The sequence below is a fragment of the Rhodamnia argentea genome, chromosome 10 (genome assembly GCF_020921035.1).
Source record: "Rhodamnia argentea isolate NSW1041297 chromosome 10, ASM2092103v1, whole genome shotgun sequence".
Lineage (NCBI taxonomy): Eukaryota > Viridiplantae > Streptophyta > Magnoliopsida > Myrtales > Myrtaceae > Rhodamnia > Rhodamnia argentea.
In genome coordinates, this window is record NC_063159.1 from 18,602,415 (window position 1) to 18,623,094 (window position 20,680).

Here is a 20,680-nt window from a genome sequence, read left to right on the forward strand (position 1 = left end):
TTGGCGATCGACGGAGACAGGAAAAAAAAATATAAATAAAAAATAGAGCATTGTAAAATAAAAAATAAAAAATAGAAAGACAAAAACAATCAAAAATAAGAAGAACGTAAATGGAGGAAAGATGAGGGAAAAAGTCACCCATGAAATCATTTCATCAACTTTTTTCATGGGTGAAAAAATTTTCTTTGACTAGTTTATTTTCAGTAAACCAAACACCGAAAAATCAAAAAATATTTTGAAACAAATGGATACTTAGGACATTAAACACTTAGAAATGGGCAATGGGTGGTTAACAAAAAGTTGAAACTTGAATAATCTTGCACATTGATAGAGTAGTTGCAGTGGGTGGGTAATACACATCTTAGTAGTAAAACATTCGAAAAAACAGAAAGTAAATCGATTTAAAGAGGAGAATGCAAACCTTTTTTCCACTTGTATATGAGTATCTTGTTACAGGATTTATTATGTGGAGCTAGAAGAATGGTGCTCCCTCACGCCTTTTTTCCTAAAGGCTATTACAGTTACAGAGGTTGCCTGGTAAAGAATGGAGATGTCAAGCATTGTGCTTGTCGATACATTCCCCCGTCCTGCAAAGTTGATTCTAAGTATGATTTCGTCGTCCTCCAACTTCGGAGGGACAAATGAGATGAGAATAAACTCCTATCTACGGAACAGCTCGAATGGCAGCTAGGAATTCAAGGGGGCATCTTGAGAAACAGCAAGGTTGCAAATAGCAGCGTCACCAGTAAATTTTTTATGCAAGCCCCTGCATGTCAAGTGCATCACAAAAACCTTAATATTTGAGACCGAACACTATAAGCGTCACCAGTAAATTTTCGATGCAAGCCCCTGCATGTCAAGTGCATCACAAAAACCTTAGTACTTGAGACCAAATGCTACAACGAAGATGTCGCCCTCACATGAACCACACCACATATTTGCAATGCAAAGACGCCGCTGATGAAGATCTTACAAGTGACATTTTGTCAAAGAATGTGAACACTGTTGTGAACTTCTACTAATTAAGTCGAAGCAGTATCACATCAATCTATGCACCTTGCATCCATTTCAAACTCTAGGGCCAACTGACTCGATAATTTCCGAATAAACCTCTTAGGCGTCGTAACCAAATTTCTTTATTTCAATTAAATAAAATAAGAAAAGGGCTCGATTCAGCAAGCAATGACCTTCTCGAATGTATCCTGCATTCAGACCACTCAGGCACTCATGCCCGTCCGGATGCCAATCAAGAAGAAAAAAATCTGGATCTCTACAGTGACCTTAATACGCAAAAATTTACCGCTAAGCTATCACATGCACTCAAAGAGACCTTAATATGGGTTGAACTAGGGAAAATGGTAGTTATCGTTCCATAAGACACGATCAACAAGTAATGACAGTATAACATTCAGTTAGAAATGGTACAAATTTCCTTACCGCAGTGCGCAGACGATGCTTTGGGAAGAGCCGGAATTTTGCTAGCTGCAATGCAAAGAAAGAGAAAACATGTCGGGAACAGAAGTGCCAAAACCAAAGTACCAAAGGCGAAGTACCAACATACGAGAGAAAGACAGATAGGTGAGATGTACTTTTGTTGCAAGAAGGCAAAGGTGCGAGAGAAGTGGACAACGGCCACGGAGCTGCAATGTTGTCGTTGAGATCACATATGAAGCTTACTCCTGACATTTGGTCAAATGTCGCATCTGAAGGTAGGCTTGGTAGAAGACAGCCAGATTCTGGACAAATTCAATGGAATTTTCAATTTCTCAGGAAGCAATATACAGCAAGAACAGAGTCCAATAAGTTCATCCGGTACTTATGTGAATGCTTTGAAACTTGTGAATTTAGCTTACCAAGGCAATGTTGTTGTTAAGGTTATTTAGCACTGAATATCTTGAATCGGGATCTTATATGAAAGCAGAGATAGCACAATTTGTACCCATTTGGATTGTTTCATTCTCAAAGACCATGTCATACAGGGTAATAGACAAGTAAATATGAGCCTAAAAGTCGTTATGATTTTGAGAAGAAATATGAGCTCAACCTTTTCACTTCATGCTTTCGAAAAAAAGATGTGTGTAAAATCAGAAACCTCGCAACCCTTTCTATCCAGTGATGCTTCACCAAAGAACCAAGTGGGAATCAGACATTAGACTCGAGATTGAAATTTGTCACTCAAAAGACAGAATAAGCGACTGCATGATACTAGTATTTAGAATCGAAGGCAATCGTAAGATTAGGATGTTACCTTGTGATAAAGCTGAAGCATCCCATTCGGGAACCCCCATCATAGATGATGACGTACAATAAAGTCATTGGTCAGTATCAGTTCTTGACAAGACTGAACCAGACGGCAAATTGCTCGCTTAGCCACAAGAAGGGAAGAAAAGGGAGAGAAAAAGGATTTGCTGACCTTGAAGAGAGAAATCCTTGAGGTTTATATGACAAAGATTATAGAGATTCTTTGAGACGTTGGCTTGCTGCAATTTGATACCAAGATACGTAGCACAATGTAATGCTTGCAAGTTGGTTAGGAAGCTCTGCTCCTGTAAGTGGGAAACATAGCCCTCCATTGCTTTACAGCAAGCTGTTTGGTCATTTATCAGTCCCACACATTCTTTTGAAACTGTCGTTATGTTTGGGAATTTCAGCGGACAAACTGTATCAGATAAAGAACATATATCAAAATAGGGAATTAAAATAGCTCCGGGAATTTTCCGAAAGCACTCAATGACAAGCAGTACCAAACAGAATGTGATTAGAAAAAAGTGATCAACCATGCACATTTGCATGCATGTGTACCTACTTTTCCACTACATACTTACCTTTGTTTGTATTGCAATTAGAGAGGCCCCTAAGGGCACTGTTAGCAGAGGAGGGATCCAGTTTACTTGCCAACCATCGCAGGACTATATTCTTACAATCATCAACCCCGTTTGAGTGCCCAGGTGAGATAGGAATCCCATCTGAACTCGACATGCCATTCAAGGATAGTTTCTGGGCTGCATCTAAAATTGCGTTTTGGCAAGTTTGGTCACAGCACTCCTTCACAGGATCAAATTTTTCACAAGCAGTTAGAAGTCTTGAGGTGTCAACGCTGCTCTCAAACTCATTGACATCGATGATAGGGCAGGAGGCAGCAGTGAGGTTTGCAGGAGAAACAGAGCATATGCTTTGGAGAGTTCCATTAGCACCTTGAGCCTCTAGGATTGTTATAACATCTGAGAGGCAATGGTTGGAATGAGTTGCATTTAAAGCAAGCATCCCAGAGTTTTTACTGGACTGCCCCATGAGAATGACCAGCGTGGCATCAAACTGAGGACAACATACCACATTAGCTAAATAGGGTGCAAATGAAGCCCAACAGTCCGTCGCTGTTATACTCATGATGCTTTGTGCTGCTGAAAAATTCAAGCTGCAAAGTCCTGATGAACCAAAACCAAAAGCAACAGAAAATTAGGCCAGGTGCACTGCCTTCACGAAAAGATAGTTCTACTCCAGTCAAGAAAGTCAAGTGGGATAGGCCTTAATTGACCAAAATCTGTGTGGACACAAGAAAATGGTTCATAATTCAAACTCCCGTAGAAAGAACACATGGGGATTAATCAATGCCAAGAGTAACTGTCACATGTTCACACCAGTTTGCAATCATGGATGCAGTTAACCTGCATCATAGTGTGAAATCCTGTCACGTGTCCATGAAAACCCACTGTGGTACTTGATTCAAGAAGAAGTAATGCAAATAGGAGCTTCAATGTTCAGGTCAAAGCCAACTAAAAGAAACGGGTGCCCTACAAGCATGATTATTTTGGGAAGCTTTCCACAAGAGTCATACTCAGGAAACTCAGAGTAGTTTGCCCCAAGCACATCCAGAATACTTTTGGTCAAGCCTAAGTGACATTGCTTAGGCAAACCTTTGTTCATATGGTATTTGAGCAAGTGAAACGCACCTGATAATTTTGGCACAGTGGCATTTGTGAATGGCATCAATGGTGAAGGAGCTAAACTAGGGAGAAAAGGTTCAGGTTCTGCACTGGGCGAGATATCTGGAGTCACCGCACTTCTCTTTATTGAAAGTAAAGTATTGTGTTCATCACCAAGAATTGAGCTGCAACAGGAGACATCTAAACCTGCAGAGACAAAGGAGCTCCATGATTGATAGCCCGTCATACACACGAAGGAAGACATGAATATGGCTGATAAGCATACAGTTGCCATCTCGTATTGATTTGTTGTATGATAAAATAATAATACTAAAGTTCTCAATTTTAAATAGTAAATTGTTCAAAAGCAACATAATATAACTTGGAAATCACAAATTTGGGTCCAAGCGGACCCTAGAAGCCATCTTAGAAAGTCGTTAAAGCAACATTTTGAGTTTCCTTCGGTCTGAGAGAACATTGCACAAAATAGACACCATAACTTCTGTATCACAAGTTTCCCACAAGCTGGAGAATGATTTTGTTTTTAGGAATATTACAGACCAACCAGCTCAGTTTAGCTTAGTGGATGTACCAACTCGAAACCATAAACACATTCTAATTCTCCTGCAAGTAATTATGGCAAAGGAAAAAAGGGCTTTGAAGACCTTCAACATTTTAACTACACCGAAACCCAAACTGATAAGCTACCATCGCTCCAAGAAGCTAATTAGGTCAATCAGTAAAACTGGCCGGCAAAACCATCAATTTAGCTTTTCATTAGAAATTTAGCATTCATAACAATACTTTCTGCAGCACAACTTGGCTAAGAAACTTGCATGCGCAAAAGATTCCACCAATTTATTGTGCATTATGGACCCAAAATGAGATACTGGTTGCCTTTTCAGAGTCCTCTTTAGAAATCAATGCCCATCCCAAGTTTTAGCAATTCTACATTGAACTTCCTCACAAGCTCTAACAATACAAATCAAGTATGACACCCTTCTTATGCATCTGAAAAAGGTTTTTAGATTGATTCGATACACCAACAAATCCTCTCAGAAGTACGAAAAACCGTTCCCATCAAACCTTGTTCTTCCACAGGTTTTGTGCTAAGATACGTTCTGCTAAAATTCGTCCCTACCCTTTTGGTTTTAACAGCTTTTTCACCTTAAAATATTTCCCAACAGGAGGTCAAAAGCACCAAACTATGAAGAAATTGCACCAAAACAAGAGCCTCGACAAGAATTGGAGCTGGAATCAAAGTTGGCTGTCCAGTGGCAGAAATTTAAAAAGCTAGATTCTTGATAAGCAGAAGAACAGAGAACTCACACAACAGAGCAAACCAGAAAATCAACCAGACTCGGGTCCTCCAAAGATAAGCATTCAAGACAACCCAATGAGTTTATTTGCCAAAAAAACGAAAATTCATGCCACATAAACACACAGGCTGCCAAAAAAAAAGGGAATGAGAACACTTACAAAGAATTGCCAGCAGAATCTGTTGAGGTGTGAGACCACCGCCCAATCTCTCTCTCATGTTTTCACCTTATTGGTTTTGCAATTGCAAAAGCAGGGAATGTGAATGCAAAAATGAACAGACCGGAAAAGAGAGACTAATGCAGAAGTGGCAAACACATCCCAGTGCTCAGCAATTGAAAAATCAGGCCCTGAGAATCTGCATATTAAATAGACTGTACGGAGCGTTGAAAAAGGAAAAGGCAGAAGAAGAAGAAGAAGAAGGGGAACTTCGCAGAGCGAGGGAGCGGGTGCTTCACTCGGAAACACTCGGTGAACAGTTATCGTCACACGAGCGAGGGGAAGCCGGAGAGAAAGAGAGAATCACGTGCCGAGATCCCGGAGTCACGTGAGAGGTTGCTTCCCAAAGAATACTGCGTGAATTATTTAGCCAGAATTGGTGTGCCATCGTCGCATTTAATAGAGTCGTCCATCTATCTGTTTCCTTATCTTAGTAAATTCTAGTGCCTCAGCCTCACTTAGAATTGATGAAAAAAGGCTCTTAAAATCGACTAGATTTTTTATGCTCTTGCCATGTCGTAGCTTAGCATCACGGACAGGATATTTCGGGGCCTTCATCCGTGCACGTATACGACACTACGAGATCGAAAGTCCCGTGTCCCAGCTCCTCCCGCACTCATCTAACCTTTATGAATGGAGCTTGCTGGTGTCATTATAATGAGTGAGCGATGCAAAAAAGAAAATACAATTGGTTCGTGAAAGTGGCGTCGGGGTGATTTGTTTTAAGAATTCTAGAATAGAAAGATTACATCTATAGAGACCACCAACTCTTGGCTGGATGTTCATTTCAGCACTAAAAGGTTAACTCACACAAAAATTAATTCCGTTGCCTACTCTATTAGGACTATTAGACGAAGCCCATTTTAGGGAGAAGGCATGACGAAGCGTAGTCTTTGAAGCAAAAAATTCCTCAATTACTAATCGTTAGGCTGAAAAATGGTAAGGTAAAGGATGTTAGTATGGAAAGAATATCAAAGCCAAAGAACGGGGTTCGAAGAGGGAGTAGAAGGAAGAGTCGAGGGTAGTGTACTCTGAAATTGGGGTTGACCTCCCGTGTATGAACCGATCTAAAGCTAATGTCACTCTCATGATGAGACCATGGCAGATGGAAACCAGTTGGGGTGCCTAAAGTGTTTTGTTCTTCTCGTTGGATGGACTTGAAAACCAAATTTAGAGTTGAGCAGTTCTAGATTTCACTTGGAACCTAGAACCTACCCGTCGAAATAGGTTTCTTAATTTTTGGAACCTTGAAATCTACTCGTCATACCTTGGAACCCGGAACCTACCCAATCACGGGTTCTAAAGTTGATTCCGGATATTCGAGAATCTGCCAATTTCTTTTATTTTATTTTATTTTTCTTTTTTAGTTAAGCAAAATGAGAGTGAATGCTATAACCGCTAAGGGTAATTAGATGTGAGCAGTTTTATGTTTCAGACGGGTTATATTTAGAACTTGAAACCAACTCATTGGAACAAGTTCCTCATTTTTTAAAACCTAGAATCTAAAAATTTGTTTGACTCCGTATCATATACTCATCATCGGACGACATAAAACATTGTATGATCGTACGAAAATATATACCAAGAAAAACACAAAAATTTATTTCAATCTATGGTCCAAGTTCTAAATTCCGGATTCTAGGTAGTGGAACCTAGAACCTACCCATTAAAATATGATCCTCAATTTTTGAAATCCGGAATCTACCCACCTTGGAACCGGACCGGTTTCCATAGATTTCGATTTCGGGTTCCCGGTTCTACCCCGAAACCATGCTCACTCCTATCCAAATTTAGCTGGATGTGATACGATCCGATGCGAGGAAGTCGTTCGTCGTATTGTTCTTGGGAGCAACATGAGAAAGAAGTCTGTCCTGGCGTTTCTCGGCTCGCCAAGTGCCGCACAGGCTGATTTTATAGTTGAAATCCGTCGGCCGACGGCACCAGCATGCGAAGAAATTCAAGATTTTCTCAAATAGTTTTCATGTCGCGCCGTCATGTTCTCACATTAAAACCGTCACCGCTAAATTCCACGTCCTAAATAGAGACAGAGATTATTAGTGTATGAAGAAATTCGAGTTCGAGCAATACGATGCGGGTGGACGCACTTTCACTTAATTTGCTTTATGACAACCGTTTTTATAATAGCGCGGATATATTCCTACAAAACCACGTAAGGATGTAAAACTCAACAAGAATATATGAATAGCTCTCATGGTTCTATCTGGATCCGGGGTGCCATGCACTGCCACTATCTCGGGAATTGCTTCGGCGCATGAGGTGTTCCGGAACGAGCGCGAAATAGCGGGGTTTGACCACGTCCCGATGCGCAGCGGAGAAAGGCCAGCCGTTGATTAGCATGAAGCTTTGGTTTTACTTCTTCTTTTTCTAAAAATTCTTTCGAGTCTCTAACCTCTTCACGTTTCCCCCAGGCTCATCGTTGAATCATCGACGCACTCTATTTATTTCACAAAAATTAAATGATTTGAAAAATATTTTTTTAAAAAACTATCATTTGTATCACTTACAAAAATAATAAGTAAAAAATATTGACATTGTTCTCGAAAATACTTAGATATAAATTATTGCTAGTGATGAAATTGATTTGTATCTATTAATTGATGATTATTGTAAGTGATAATTTTTAAAAAGAGATGCTTCCACAATCTCTCTCGTCTCCCCACTTCCACACGCAGCCTTAAAATCCATAGTTTTTATCCATTCACGGAATTTGATTCTCACGCTTTGGGTTCCAAAAGTTTCAATTCCATCCCGTTTTCATTTTTTTCCGACATTAATGTAGACATGGGATAATAATCAAATGAACTCTCAATTCTCCGGAGGTTGAGCTACTTTTCTTTTATAGAGATTGTGAGAGATAAGCACATTGCTAACGCGACGATTCTTGTTACGCAGCTCATTTCGAGTGTCCTAACTTTTCAATCAATCTCTCGAGTGCTATATAACCTTTACAAGTTGTTCACCCAAATGCCATAATTTGAGAGGAGGGGGGGGTGATCATCGGTGCCATATCACGTCAAATTTCCAACACTTACGGTGAATTTTTTTATTATTTATAAATAGTATGTCTCTTATGTGATTGGTCGAAAAGATATGGTACTTAAGTAAATGCACACGGAAGTCGTAGCAAGTAATCGATGGAAATGTTATGACCTTCAAATGAGCGCCGCTGAAGTGTCCTTTTTCCGAAAGCTGCAATAAGTCTCAGACTTACTTTCGAAATGAAAAATGGAGGAGTTGTGAATGGTGGCGAAGAACAAAATCCCGGTGCTTATGGGCCTGCACGATTAGTCCCTTAATTGGACGAGCTCCAACTAGCTTCGCGAGGCCCAGTCAAATCTCAAATTTTCCAGTTCCGGGTCGAGTCGGTTGGCAATTCCAAAAATCTTATGAATCGAGTTCGGGTAGGACTGTTGTCATTTTTGGATTCGGACCCATACACGAGAATCGAATTTAGGCCAATTGCCCTTGAAACATAGTTTTTCTTTAGATTAATGATGCAAATAGTTCCTAAACTTTAGCCCAACATGTAATGTTATTTTTGAACTTTCAATTCCGTTGACCTGTGGTAATTGTTCATTGTAGTTCCTGAGCTATTCCTAAAAGTCCAATCTATTCCCTCGACTTTTCGTGAAAAATTCAAAAAGTTTTCATGGTTATTCTATTCCCAAATTTTAGAATATCTTTTCATTTCAGTACATTGCCTAGATCGGCGAAAAGTATGGCCGTCCTTTTAGATTCTCATTAGAGTTGTATCGGGTTGATGTTCCTACTTTCAATGCACTTATTCCTAATGCATTTGATGAATAATTAAGTGGAAATTTTCGTCAGAACTAAATTCTGGAATTTAGTTGATTTATATTTTTATAGTGGGCAGTGTGTGGTCGTTGACTTTTAGGACTCGGACATGAAAATAAAGAGAGACAAGTGCATGGATTCTTTCTTTTATTGCATCCGCCTCCTGTTCGTACAGATGCCCGTCGATAGACTTCCATTCCTAAAGCATGAGCTTGGTCAATAATGGATCCTTAATCAAGGGGTACGGGTTCGAATAAAGCCGGCACAAGATGCTTCTCGATTTCGTGGTCAGGAAGGCCATGTCCGTCTCCATATTGGTAAAAGCACTGAGAGGCTCGTGCCAAGTTCAAACAAGCACCGAGGAATGGGCCGAATCCAGGAAACGGGTAGTCCTCAAACACGCCTTTGTTCATCCGCTTCCATGTCTCGTGCACCAAATGCCTCATGTGTTCCCGCGCGGCCTCTTCTGAAGCGCCGGTTTCATTCATGAAGCATTTCAACGCCTTGAAGTTGTCTCCTCGTGCTAATTCATACTGAGTATGAACAACATTGATGAGTTACATCCGTAAGTCTCAAATTCGTTTTTCATTCGTATAAAAAAATATTAAAAAAAAAATTAAAAGAGCATCGTTGTTAACATATCAATAATATGCTTCTTTTTCGTGACGATTACTTACAAAAAGAAGAACAAATGTCAAAGCAAGTTACCGATGATGTACTGAGATCGTTGTTGAGTCGAACAATCTTGGCAGAACAATGCATGACACTGGGGATTTTCGACACGTAGTCAAGTCCCTCTTCCATCATTTCATCCGTGGTTAGGAAGTAGCTGGCCAACAGCATAATCAGCCCTCCGATTGAATCCACTGCATTGTTTATGTACTCCTTCAGTGTAGGTTTAATGCCCTTGTTGTACCAACGGGCCTCCTTTATGTAGGCCTCACATTCATCCGCCCACTGTAGGATTTAAGGAGAAGTCATAATCAAAAGTTAGAAGTAGAAAAGTGAGTTGTCCTAGAGGGGTTAGAGATTATTAGGTAAAAGATATAGCAAGTCGAGAATACCGCTTTTCGCATGTAAGGGATGGTGTTGATTCCTAGCTCTCTCATTGTCCAATACCCAATTTCGTTGGTCGTATTGTACAAGGCCATGTAACTGTCCCTTATTATTGGAGGAAGCTTGTCGATGTCTGTGATGTCCCACCTAGATAAGATATCACCATTTCGACATTTTGCAAATTTTACCATCGCTCAATACGCTTTTTGTAATAACAGAGAAAGTTGTACTTACTATTACTTCATTATTAAACATAGAGGGAAGTGGCTAACTTAAATGGTGATATGTTTAAAAAAGATTGGAGAATTTATATCTTGAAACTCTCAAGGTCAATATCCCTTGTAGCATTTAGAGACTAATCAATAATAGTGACAATGGAAAATGACAATGGTAATCATACTATACTAACCTGACAATGAAATTTGTTAAGAGCTCAAGTTCTTCCAGGGTCCCATATACATCATAAACGTCATCGATAAGTGTCACCATACACGTAAGCTTGGTTGTCATTTCTCTGTATGTTGTGTATTGGGGTTCAAAAACCATTGCACAGTTCCAAAAATAGTGTTCCACTAGCCTGTCCCTAAAGAAGGTCATCTTGTTCGCGCCAAGTTCGACCCACCACCTGAGAAATTTGCCATATACGACTAAGTCAATCTAAATGTGCTTCTGTATGTTCGGTGTTTCAAAACTATTTATAGAGTGATTGCGTATACCTTGCCATATTGCTAACTTCCTTCTTATGGACTGATTGCACTAAATTGAAGTCTAATTTAGCCAATCGTAGTAAAGAGGGGATCATGTCTTGCTGTTTCTCGTACATGTCCATGAACCACCGAGCCTCCAACCTGTTGGGCCTCCAGTGGATCGGCATATCTAATGCATGACTCACGTGGCTAGCTAGTATAGCGGGAAGTTCGTCGAGGTTTAGATCCTTCAGGTGCTTAGAAGCAAAGTTCCTAGCTTCATCAAGTATGGTTTCACCTTCCAATCCATGAAAAGAAGCTTCATAAAGACCGAGGAGCCCCTTTACATCCATATTGAGCGATTCGTCAAACGTGTCCGTCTTGTTCATAAATTTTCGGAACACATCTATACGTCCAACAAAAGAAAACAGTAGAGTAAATTTTGATGTGTCAACATGATTCAACAAAAGATTAACTAGTAGCGACTACCTTGCGGTACGTTGTATCCATGTTGTCCGAGTAGCCGGAATCGCAGGGTAGTGGTGTAGAGGCGGTCCAAAAGCTGAGCATCTTCAATGGCGTTGTTGATGGAGCTGAGAGCGTTCTTGATCTCCATCTCGAAATGGTATCCTAGTCCTAGTCTTTGAACTGCGTCAATGAACTCGAGCTTGGCCACCTGGTTCATCTCCCCGTCGAATAGACCCTCGACATCTTCCTTGAACCTTTGCACTTGCTCGGTATAATTATCCTCCTAGACACGTGAAAAATTCAAAATTCAAATATAAAGAAGGGGATCTTAATGAAAGTTAATGCATAAGCAGAGTTGAATATTGACCCCCGCCGTGGCATGGCGAGTCGGCCTCTCCGGCCGCCCCTCCGGCCGGTCGTCGGACTATGGCAACCGGCTAGAGGTGGGGTGGGGTGTGGTGGAGAGGGGAAGAAAAAATAAGAAAAGAAAAAACATAAAAATATCATAAAAAATTCAAAAATATTAAAATATTTGATTGCCCATTGGCCGGTGTCCATATTAGCTCTGGCGACTGAAATGACACAATTGCAAAAGTTTTAGGATTGAATTGGTAAAAAAAAAAAATTTAGGACTAAATTGATATAATTACAATAAATTTTTGACTTTTTTGGTAATTTTCCCGTTGTATCTCCTATAGTTTCTTTGTTGGGGTTGGTCATATATTTGATAGAGTGGTAGTCGGTGAATGTGTAAATTGATATTTCATATCACGAATGACATATATAAACATATACAAAAGTGCACACAATCCCAAACTGATGTTGCTTTTTTACAACCAAGTTCTTGCTTTGCCCCCCTTTAACTTAGCTAGGTTGGTTTTGTGAGGGATAAATTGTCCAAAAAGTCTTAAATTTATTGTGCGCCGGGCAATTTAGTTTTAAACTTTTCAATTGTGTCAATTTAGTCATAAACATATTATACGGTGGTCAATTAAGTTCTAAACCTTTCAATTATGTCAGCTTAGTCCTAAACCTTTTGAAATTTTATCAATTTAGTCCTAAACCCATTTATTTGGATAATTGATTAAAAAAACTACATTGACAATTTATCAAAAGCTTCGGGATTAAATTAGGAAATCGTCAAAGTGTTTACGAATAAATTGGCATAATTATAATGTTTATGATTAAATCGACCCAATAAAAAATTTCATGATCGAATTGACCGCTGTACAATAGGTTTAGGATTTTTTGGATAGTTTTTCCGATTTTGAGCTGAAAAAGAGAGCAAAGAACCATTACCGTGCAATCGACACTGAGTGACTGCAGAAAGTCATAATCCCACACGTTAGGTTTCCAATTCGCTGAACGTCTCACGATCTCTTGATTTTTAAACGTGGAAGTGCATGTCACCGGCCGGGCGCCGGAGGAGGCGGAGGAGGGGAATGAGGAGCGAGGGTGTCTAAAGAACGAGGGAGAAGGTTGGCCATGGCGGATTGAGGAGGGAACGAAGCTTGTGAAAAGAGCTGGAAGTGCCATTGTCCAAAATTCGGTGCAAGCCTCTTTGTAAGCTAACCATGCTTTTATATTAGCGTTGTCGTGGAGCACTAGTCATGGGAAAAATACGGTAGCCCTCGACACGGCGAAAAAATATTGGCTACACACCACGTAATTGCTGATCTGGTCCCCATGTCCATCTATCATGCCACACGTGTACGGAACGGGCCCCACCAGTCAGAAAAAGAAAAAACCCCGCTCTCTCGTCTCACCGTCACGGTCTCCGTCTCCCTCCCTCTCTTTTTCTCTCTTCACCCTCCTCTCTATCTCGGCCGCCTGACTCTCTTTCTTCTCTGACCTCGAGCCCGAGCCTCCGCCTTCGTCGGCCGCCGTGAAGAGCACGATCGGAGTCTCCGGAAACGGGCGCGCCAAATGTCGATCTTACAGCTGCCTCGCCAGTGGCCAGCGAACCCAAATACGGTCATGAAACGCGAGGAAGGGATTAGGTTGGGGTACAGAAACCCGAGACGCAAGTGTCAAACCTGTCGCTCTCGTTCTGCGACACCCCGCTCTTCATTGCCCCAACTTCATGCTGCACCTCAGAATCCAGTACGGACCAAACCCATCCTCGACCGTCCACATGTGATTCGCGACGTTTGGCACCGGCGCCCCGTGCCTGTGGGTCACGTCCCCACATCGAAGGAAAACGTTTTTCTCAACGCGCTGAACGGTAACAATTTTGTTCCGGAAGCTATTTCTATAAAGAAAACGTTCTTTTTCCTAAATCTCCAAACGAGTTTTCGAGCGAAGAAACATATTTGACTTCGAAATAAAAATTTCTACTCTCGAGATAGAAATTTGTACAATAATAGCATAAAATTTTTATGATTACTGGCCGTCAAACCTCAGACGTCGATTGACGATATAGATGTGAGAAAAAGAGAGAGGAAGACTGCTCGCAAAAGAGAGGAAGCGGACGATAAAAAGAATTTTTATTCATCTTTTAAATTTATTTTTGGATCAAAATTTTATTTCAAAAATAAAATAAAATTATATTATCAAACGAATTTTTCTTTCCCATCTCATCGTCGCGATTCATTCATTCATGCACGGATGTAAAGTGTTGACCATCTTTCCTTTTTTTTTTTGTTTTTTTCCGTTTGCGATATAGAACAGCCAACAGTCGAATCGTAGAAAAATATTTTGATAAGCACAGCTCCTGTTAAAAATAGTACAATAAATGGGAACGAATAGACTAGCGGACGACCTCTTTTACCGATAATTGACGTGATGTTTCGCATCACTGCACGGGCTCATTTGTCCCGAAAAATCAGACCGAGCAAACAGCATTTAAAATGCTTGGACCAAAAAAAAGACAGCATTTAAAATGCGGTCGTCGTTTTATGTTTGATAAGACCAGAGCAAAAGCAGACCATTGACGAGTTTGCCTTTTATTGGGGTTCGACGTTTCTTTGAATTGAAGAAAGAAATTAAGGAAAAAAAATGAAAAATAGTTCCGACAAGGCCTGTGATTTCATATTTAAATATCTCGATGCTTCCCTCTCATGTGAAATGAATTTTGAATTGTGATTGAACGGGCCTAATTAGATTTAAACGCATTCATTCTGCTATGATACAATGAAAAATTCTGTGAGATCATTGACAACTGTTTTAAAATATTAAACTGTTCGATAAATACATGATATGATATTTGGATATTACAATGGTTTTCTTCTTATTGGTACTTAAAAAAAAAAAAACCCCCCCCTTTTGTCAAGACTCGCAAAATGAATTAGGAGAAGTAGGCCTAGAATAATCAACACCAATGTCCAATTTGTTTCGTGTGCTAAATACCGAAGCTTTGATTTGTTTGTTCTCCTGATGTTGTTGCCAATTTTGATTCCGCATGTTTCTGTCCATGTTGACTTTGACCAATTGATGCTATCGGAGAAGAAAAAGAAAAAGGGCGTCAGCTAAGCAGTGATGCCTTTGGTTGGCGCTGCATCCATCCCTGCTATGTACGGCAAGCTTGCTGGGGTGTTGACAGATGCCCGAGAAGGACCCCTTATAGTAAGTGAAACCTGCACTGTAGTTTAGTATTTTCAGTCAAAGCAAGAATTAGAGGTAAGTAATTAGACAGGTTCTCTTGGCGTAGTCGAAAAGAAATGGAAATTATGAGCAGGGAGGAAGAAAATGAGATTCGCTTGGCTGCTCTCTATAGAAGCCTAGGTGAAATGTGGTCGGAAGGTGACGAGGTCATGGCAAAGGAGGAGATCTCAGAGGATAGAATCAAAGAATGTAATCTTATGTTGTATGGAAAACTTCAATCCAAACCTAGTGTTAACTTTCGGGCCTTTATGGCCACAATGAGAAAGGCGTGGAAGGTGGAAAATGTAGAGTGTGCTGTGCTGGAGCAGGGGTTTTTCTCTTTCAAATTTGAGTCAGAGATTGAGAAGAAGAGAGTATTGGAGGAAGGGCCATGGTGCTTTTCAAGAGACTTGCTTATACTCCAACAATGTGAGCCGGACATCACCGATCATTGCTATGAATTCACCCACTGCCCATTTTGGGTTCGGTTTATAGGGCTGCCGAGGGGAAGAGTGAGTGACGAGATCATTAACGAAATGGCTTCTAAGATTGGAGACGTAGTGGAGGTGAAAATCGAGACTAAAGGCAATAACCCAAGGAGAACCGGGAATGCTAGGGTGATACTAAACTTGGCTTCCCCACTAAAATCTGGAACTATCTTGAATTTGGGACGTAAAAAGCTATGGATTGACTTTCGTTATGAGAGACTACCTCGGTTTTGCTTCTTGTGCGGCGGAATAGGGCATTACACTACCGATCGCGAAGTGATACCATACAAGGAGGGTGAACTTGAGAAAAAACCAAGGAGTAAATTCGGCGGTTGGTTGAGGGCAGAAGCTAGAAGCCCAAGCCCATTTTGGGAAATATTTTACAGTAAAGAAATACCAGAGTTCGAGGATGAGGAGATGATCCCGGAGAACCCCATGAACAGGGAGTCCGATGAAGTAGAGGCTGAAGGGGGAAAGGAAGTTAATGGGCAGATTGTGACGGTACAAAACCCAAGGAAAAGGGGGTCGTCTAGCCTCCAATATTGTCAAGAAACTCAAGCTGAAGCCGCCGGTCAAACCGAATTGGGGAGGCCTCCTGTCAAGCCTAGGAAAGAAAGGATGGTGACAAAAATCCCAACGCAAAAGAGGCTAAAAAGGCACAGCCCCTATGAGCTACCAGGTTCATACGATAGAGTTGAGAATGTCGATGCACTACTTGACACACCCATCACTTTGGTGGATGAAAGAAACGAATGGGCTTTGGTGGCTAGCCCTAATAAGCCACCGGGGATTATATGAAGATTATGAGTTGGAACCGTCAGTGGTCGGGTCCCCACCCGACGGTCCAGCATTTGCGAGCCATTGTGGCTCAAGAGCGACCCAACCTTGTCTTCCTCATGGAGACAAAGAATAAAGAAGTAGTAGTGCAGAGAATTAAAAAAAGGTTACACCTTCAAAATGCTATAGTGGTAAATCCGGAAGGTATAGCGGGAGGATTAGCTGTTTTTCGGGATGATGAAGCGGCAGTGGATGTGGAAAATAGCTCAAAAGAATTTATAGACTTACTTTGCGGGGACAAGACGAGTGGGGTGCTTATGAGGGTTACCTTTTTACATGCACCCACCGATTTCTAGAAAAGAAATAGCTTATGGCAGCAAATTCAGCAATTAAGCTCAGTCAATAGTTTACCTTGGGTTTGTTTGGGGGATTTCAACGAAATATTATACCATTGGGAGAAAATGGGTAGAAGAGGGGCGGACCACTCTCGTCTAGTGGCTTTCCAGGAGTTTATTAACAACTGTTCATTGATGGACTTGGAGAGTAAGGGCTGCATGTTCACTTGGTCAAACAATAGGGAAGGGGACGCCTTGGTGAAGGAGAGGTTAGATAGAGCCTTGTGTAATATTGAATGGAGAGTGGAATTTCCTAATGCGGAAGCATATGCATTGCCAGCAATTGGCTCGGATCACAGCCCTATCATCCTCTCACTCCACCCCCCTTTTAAAAGAAGGAAAAGAGAGTTCAAATTTGAAGCTTCCCGGGCAGAAGATGAAGAGTGCAAAGATGTGGTAAGAAGTGCGTGGTGTGACCAACAGCTAGTGGGTGCGGAGGTTCCAAAAAAGATAAGGAAAGCTACTTTGGCCCTCAAGAAATGGAGCAAGAAGTTTTCTAACGCGCGAAACCAAATCGACTCATTATCAAGAAAACTCACAGACATTAACAACGGGGTAACCAACCCTTCTCAACGGGAGGCTTCAAAGAGTATAATTGAGCAAATTGGGAAGCTGTGGACACGGGAGGAGCTCTCTTGGAAGATGAGATCTCGAGTTACTTGGCTTAAGGAAGGGGATAGAAACACGAAGTACTTCCATGCCACTACTATTCAAAGAAGGCAAAGAAATAAGATCTCGTTATTGAAAACCGACAACCAAACCTGGTGTAGAGAACAGAATTTATTGAAGCAACATGCTGTGGATTACTTTAGAACCTTATACAGCTCGGTCGGCGGAAGAAACTTCCACCCGGTACTCGACCAATGCCCCGAAATAGTCACTTAGGCAATGAACGATGCTTTAACAGGCCCAAGATCTCTAGAGGAAGTCGAAGCTGCAGTTTTCCAGTTAGGGGCAGCAAAAGCACCAGGCCCATATGGTCTAAATGGACTGTTCTACCGCAACCATTGGGGAGATATACAGCGGGATATTCTTAAGATGGTCGGGGACTTCTTTACATTAGGTTATTTCCCTCCAGCGCTTAATGAAACCCAAATTGTACTCATACCAAAAGTCTCTAACCTGGAGGAAATCTCTCGGTTTAGGCCAATAAGTTTGTGTAACTTCAGCTACAAGATCATCTCTACGATCATGGCCAATCGTCTCCGTCCCTGGCTCCCAAACCTCATAGCAACGGAGCAGAGTGCCTTTGTTAGCGGAAGATTGATACAAGACAATATTCTCATCGTCCAGGAAGTTATCCATCAATTGAGAACAAGGGAGAGGAAGAGAAAATTCCAAGCCATCCTTAAGCTCGATATGCAAAAAGCTTATGATAGGGTGGAATGGGACTATCTATGTGCGAGTATGACCAAGATGGGCTTTTGTGAGAAATGGGTAAATATGGTAAAACATTGCATGGCCTCTGCTTCCTTTAGTATAAAGTTTAACGGAGAGCCTCAACCTCCCTTTCACCAACCCGGAGGAATAAGACAAGGTGACCCACTATCCCCTTATCTATTGATCATTTTGGCTAACACTCTGTCTAATCTATTGGGGAAGGCTATTGAGGATGGCACGTTAAAAGGAATAAAGCTAGGGAGTAGCTGCCTAACTCTCTCTCACCTATTATTTGCAGACGATGCAATCTTTTTCCTGGACGGTTCTTTTAGAGAATGCCAAAATTTGGCTAACGATCTGAATCAATATTGCTATGTCTCGGGTCGGGTAATCAATCTTAACAAGTCGGGGGTATTTTTCAGTAAGGGATGCCCGGAGCACCTCAAATCAAACATGGCCAACGAATTGCGGGTTCCTATTATTGAGAAAACAGGCAAGTACCTAGGCATCCCCTCGGATTGGGGTCAAACCAAAAAGCAGATGTTTGCGTGGATCTTAGCAAGGGTCAATATGAAGTTAGAGGGGTGGAAGGAAAATATATTATCAAAAGCGGGGAAGGAGATTCTGATTAAAACAGTGGTACAGGCCCTACCGCAATATGCGATGTCAATTTTCAAGATCCCGATATCAACATGCAAGGCCATTGAGCAGAGAATAGCAAATTTTTGGTGGAAACAGAACCCTTCAAAAGCAAGGATGCATTGGAAGAAGTGGGATGTGCTGAAATGCCGTAAGATAGATGGCGGCTTGGGATTCAAAGATCTTCTTTCTTTCAACAAGGCTATGCTAGGCAAACAAGCATGGAGACTTGCTCACAACCCCTCATCATTATGGAGCAAAGTTTTTAAAGGGATTTACTTCCAAAATTCAGATGTATGGAATGCAAAGAAAGGGAATAGACCGTCATGGGGTTGGCAAAGCCTACTCGTGGGAAGAGATGCAATTAGCTCGGAGGTTCGTTGGGCTGTTGGAAATGGGCAGAATATTAAGATTCGGGAAGATAAATGGCTTTCATCCGGAGTGATAGGAGGCCCGGCTAACAGAGATGACCCAAAAGTTGTAGCCGACCTAATAGACTTCGAAAATGAAACGTGGAATGAGTAGAAACCGAGGAATCTCTTCTTGGAAACTGCGATCCAAAAAATCATGGCTACACCATTATGTCCTAACTCAGAGGGTGACAAGCTAATCCGGACAGGCAACAAGCTGGGGAAATATTCTATCAGAAGTGGCTACCAAAAAATTTTCACAGAAACACAGCAACCCAAGCAACCTCAAACCTCGGCTTCGTATCGGCCCCCCATGAGTCTATGGTCGGCTATTTGGCAACTTCCTAACCCCCCCAAGATCAGAAACTTCATATGGTCAACATGCCACAATGCGATCCCAACGACAGAAAATCTGTCCAAGCGAAAATATTACCCGACCCGCTTTGCCCAATGCGTCGCGAAGCCCCCGAAACAGTTGAACACCTCCTGCTATTGTGCAAATGGACAAAACAAATTTGGTCAGACTCGAGACTAAACCCGAAGATCACACCAATGAATATTCGGAGGTTCGATAAGTGGCTAAAGGAAGTCCTTAACTCGGATCGAAACTCCCCGAAGCCCGAGCTGGTGGCGAACGTCTCGTGGGTCATCCGGAAAGGCAGAAATGGTTTCATATTTAGCCGTCGCCACCCGAAACCCAGATCTGATGGTGAAGAGGCGAGTCGATCGTAGCAACTACGAGCCTCGGGCTACAATGGAAGAATAAGAGGAGCCAGAGAAGCAGAGAGGTACCGGAGCGCGGGTCCACCCCGAAGCCCGGATGCGTGAAGGTAAATGTTGATGGCTCCTGGATCGAAGGCGAATTGGAAGGATCTGTGGCTGGTGTGAGTCGAGATGAAGCTGGTGTTGTCATTGATGACTTTGCAAGGTCGGTTCGTGCCCTCTCGGCCATGGAATGCGAAACCCTAGCTTTGAAGGTGTCTCTCATCGCGTCGATGGAGGAGAGAGAAGAGAGGCTTCGAAGTTAAAGTGCAAGTGGTTCCCAAAGGCCCTGTTTGGTTCAGCATTTGGCCAAGGGACTTTGAGAAAATGCAAATACCTTTGGGCTAAAGGCCTTTTTCAAAATGCAAGTAGTGTTTGGTAAAGTGTATTTTAAAAACCCATTTAAAAAGCAACTTTGACGAAAATGTTGTTTGGTGAAAAAATGAATTTTGTAAAATATTTTTTCTTTTTGAAAAAAAAGTGGTGGCGACCGGTGGCGGCGGCGACCCGCGGCGGCGTCGGCCGGCGACCGGCGGCGGCGTCGGGTGGCCGGCGATGAACTTTGTAAAATATTTTTTCATTTTGAAAAAAAAGCGGTGGCGACCGGCTACGGCGGCGGCGGCCGGCGGCGCGGCGTCGGGCGGCCCGCGGCGACCGGCAGCGGCAAGGCGGCGACCGCGACAGCGGGGACCGCGGTAGCGGTGGATCGGCGGCGGCGGCGGCGGCAAGCAAAGGTGAAAAAATTAAAATAATAAAAAAATT

General features: G+C 41.9%; 2 protein-coding genes across 5 annotated transcripts; both read right to left on the reverse strand.

Annotated features, from left to right (window-relative positions):
• Positions 1-305: 305 nt before the first annotated feature.
• LOC125312650 (uncharacterized GPI-anchored protein At1g61900-like) lies at positions 306-5,559 on the reverse strand. Of its 4 annotated transcripts, XM_048271442.1 has the most exons (9): positions 5,403-5,559; positions 3,951-4,130; positions 2,826-3,425; positions 2,414-2,659; positions 2,249-2,260; positions 1,590-1,736; positions 1,438-1,482; positions 827-849; positions 306-743 (listed from the first exon to the last, which is right to left on the reverse strand). In XM_048271442.1, exons 1-9 carry the CDS (start codon positions 5,458-5,460, stop codon positions 696-698), a joined length of 1,359 nt encoding a protein of 452 aa, XP_048127399.1. In that variant the 5' UTR covers positions 5,461-5,559; the 3' UTR covers positions 306-695. The 4 variants fall into 4 exon arrangements, 3 of the variants coding, with proteins under 3 accessions (XP_048127399.1, XP_048127400.1, XP_048127398.1); XM_048271443.1 differs by lacking the exon at positions 827-849 and having other exon boundaries at positions 306-724; XM_048271441.1 differs by lacking the exon at positions 827-849 and having other exon boundaries at positions 306-766.
• Positions 5,560-9,505: 3,946 nt separating this feature from the next.
• LOC125312649 (beta-bisabolene synthase-like) lies at positions 9,506-13,022 on the reverse strand. The gene is made up of 7 exons (XM_048271430.1): positions 12,785-13,022; positions 11,507-11,768; positions 11,048-11,423; positions 10,741-10,956; positions 10,340-10,478; positions 9,984-10,232; positions 9,506-9,808 (listed from the first exon to the last, which is right to left on the reverse strand). Exons 1-7 carry the CDS (start codon positions 13,019-13,021, stop codon positions 9,506-9,508), a joined length of 1,782 nt encoding a protein of 593 aa, XP_048127387.1. The 5' UTR covers position 13,022.
• Positions 13,023-20,680: the final 7,658 nt, after the last annotated feature.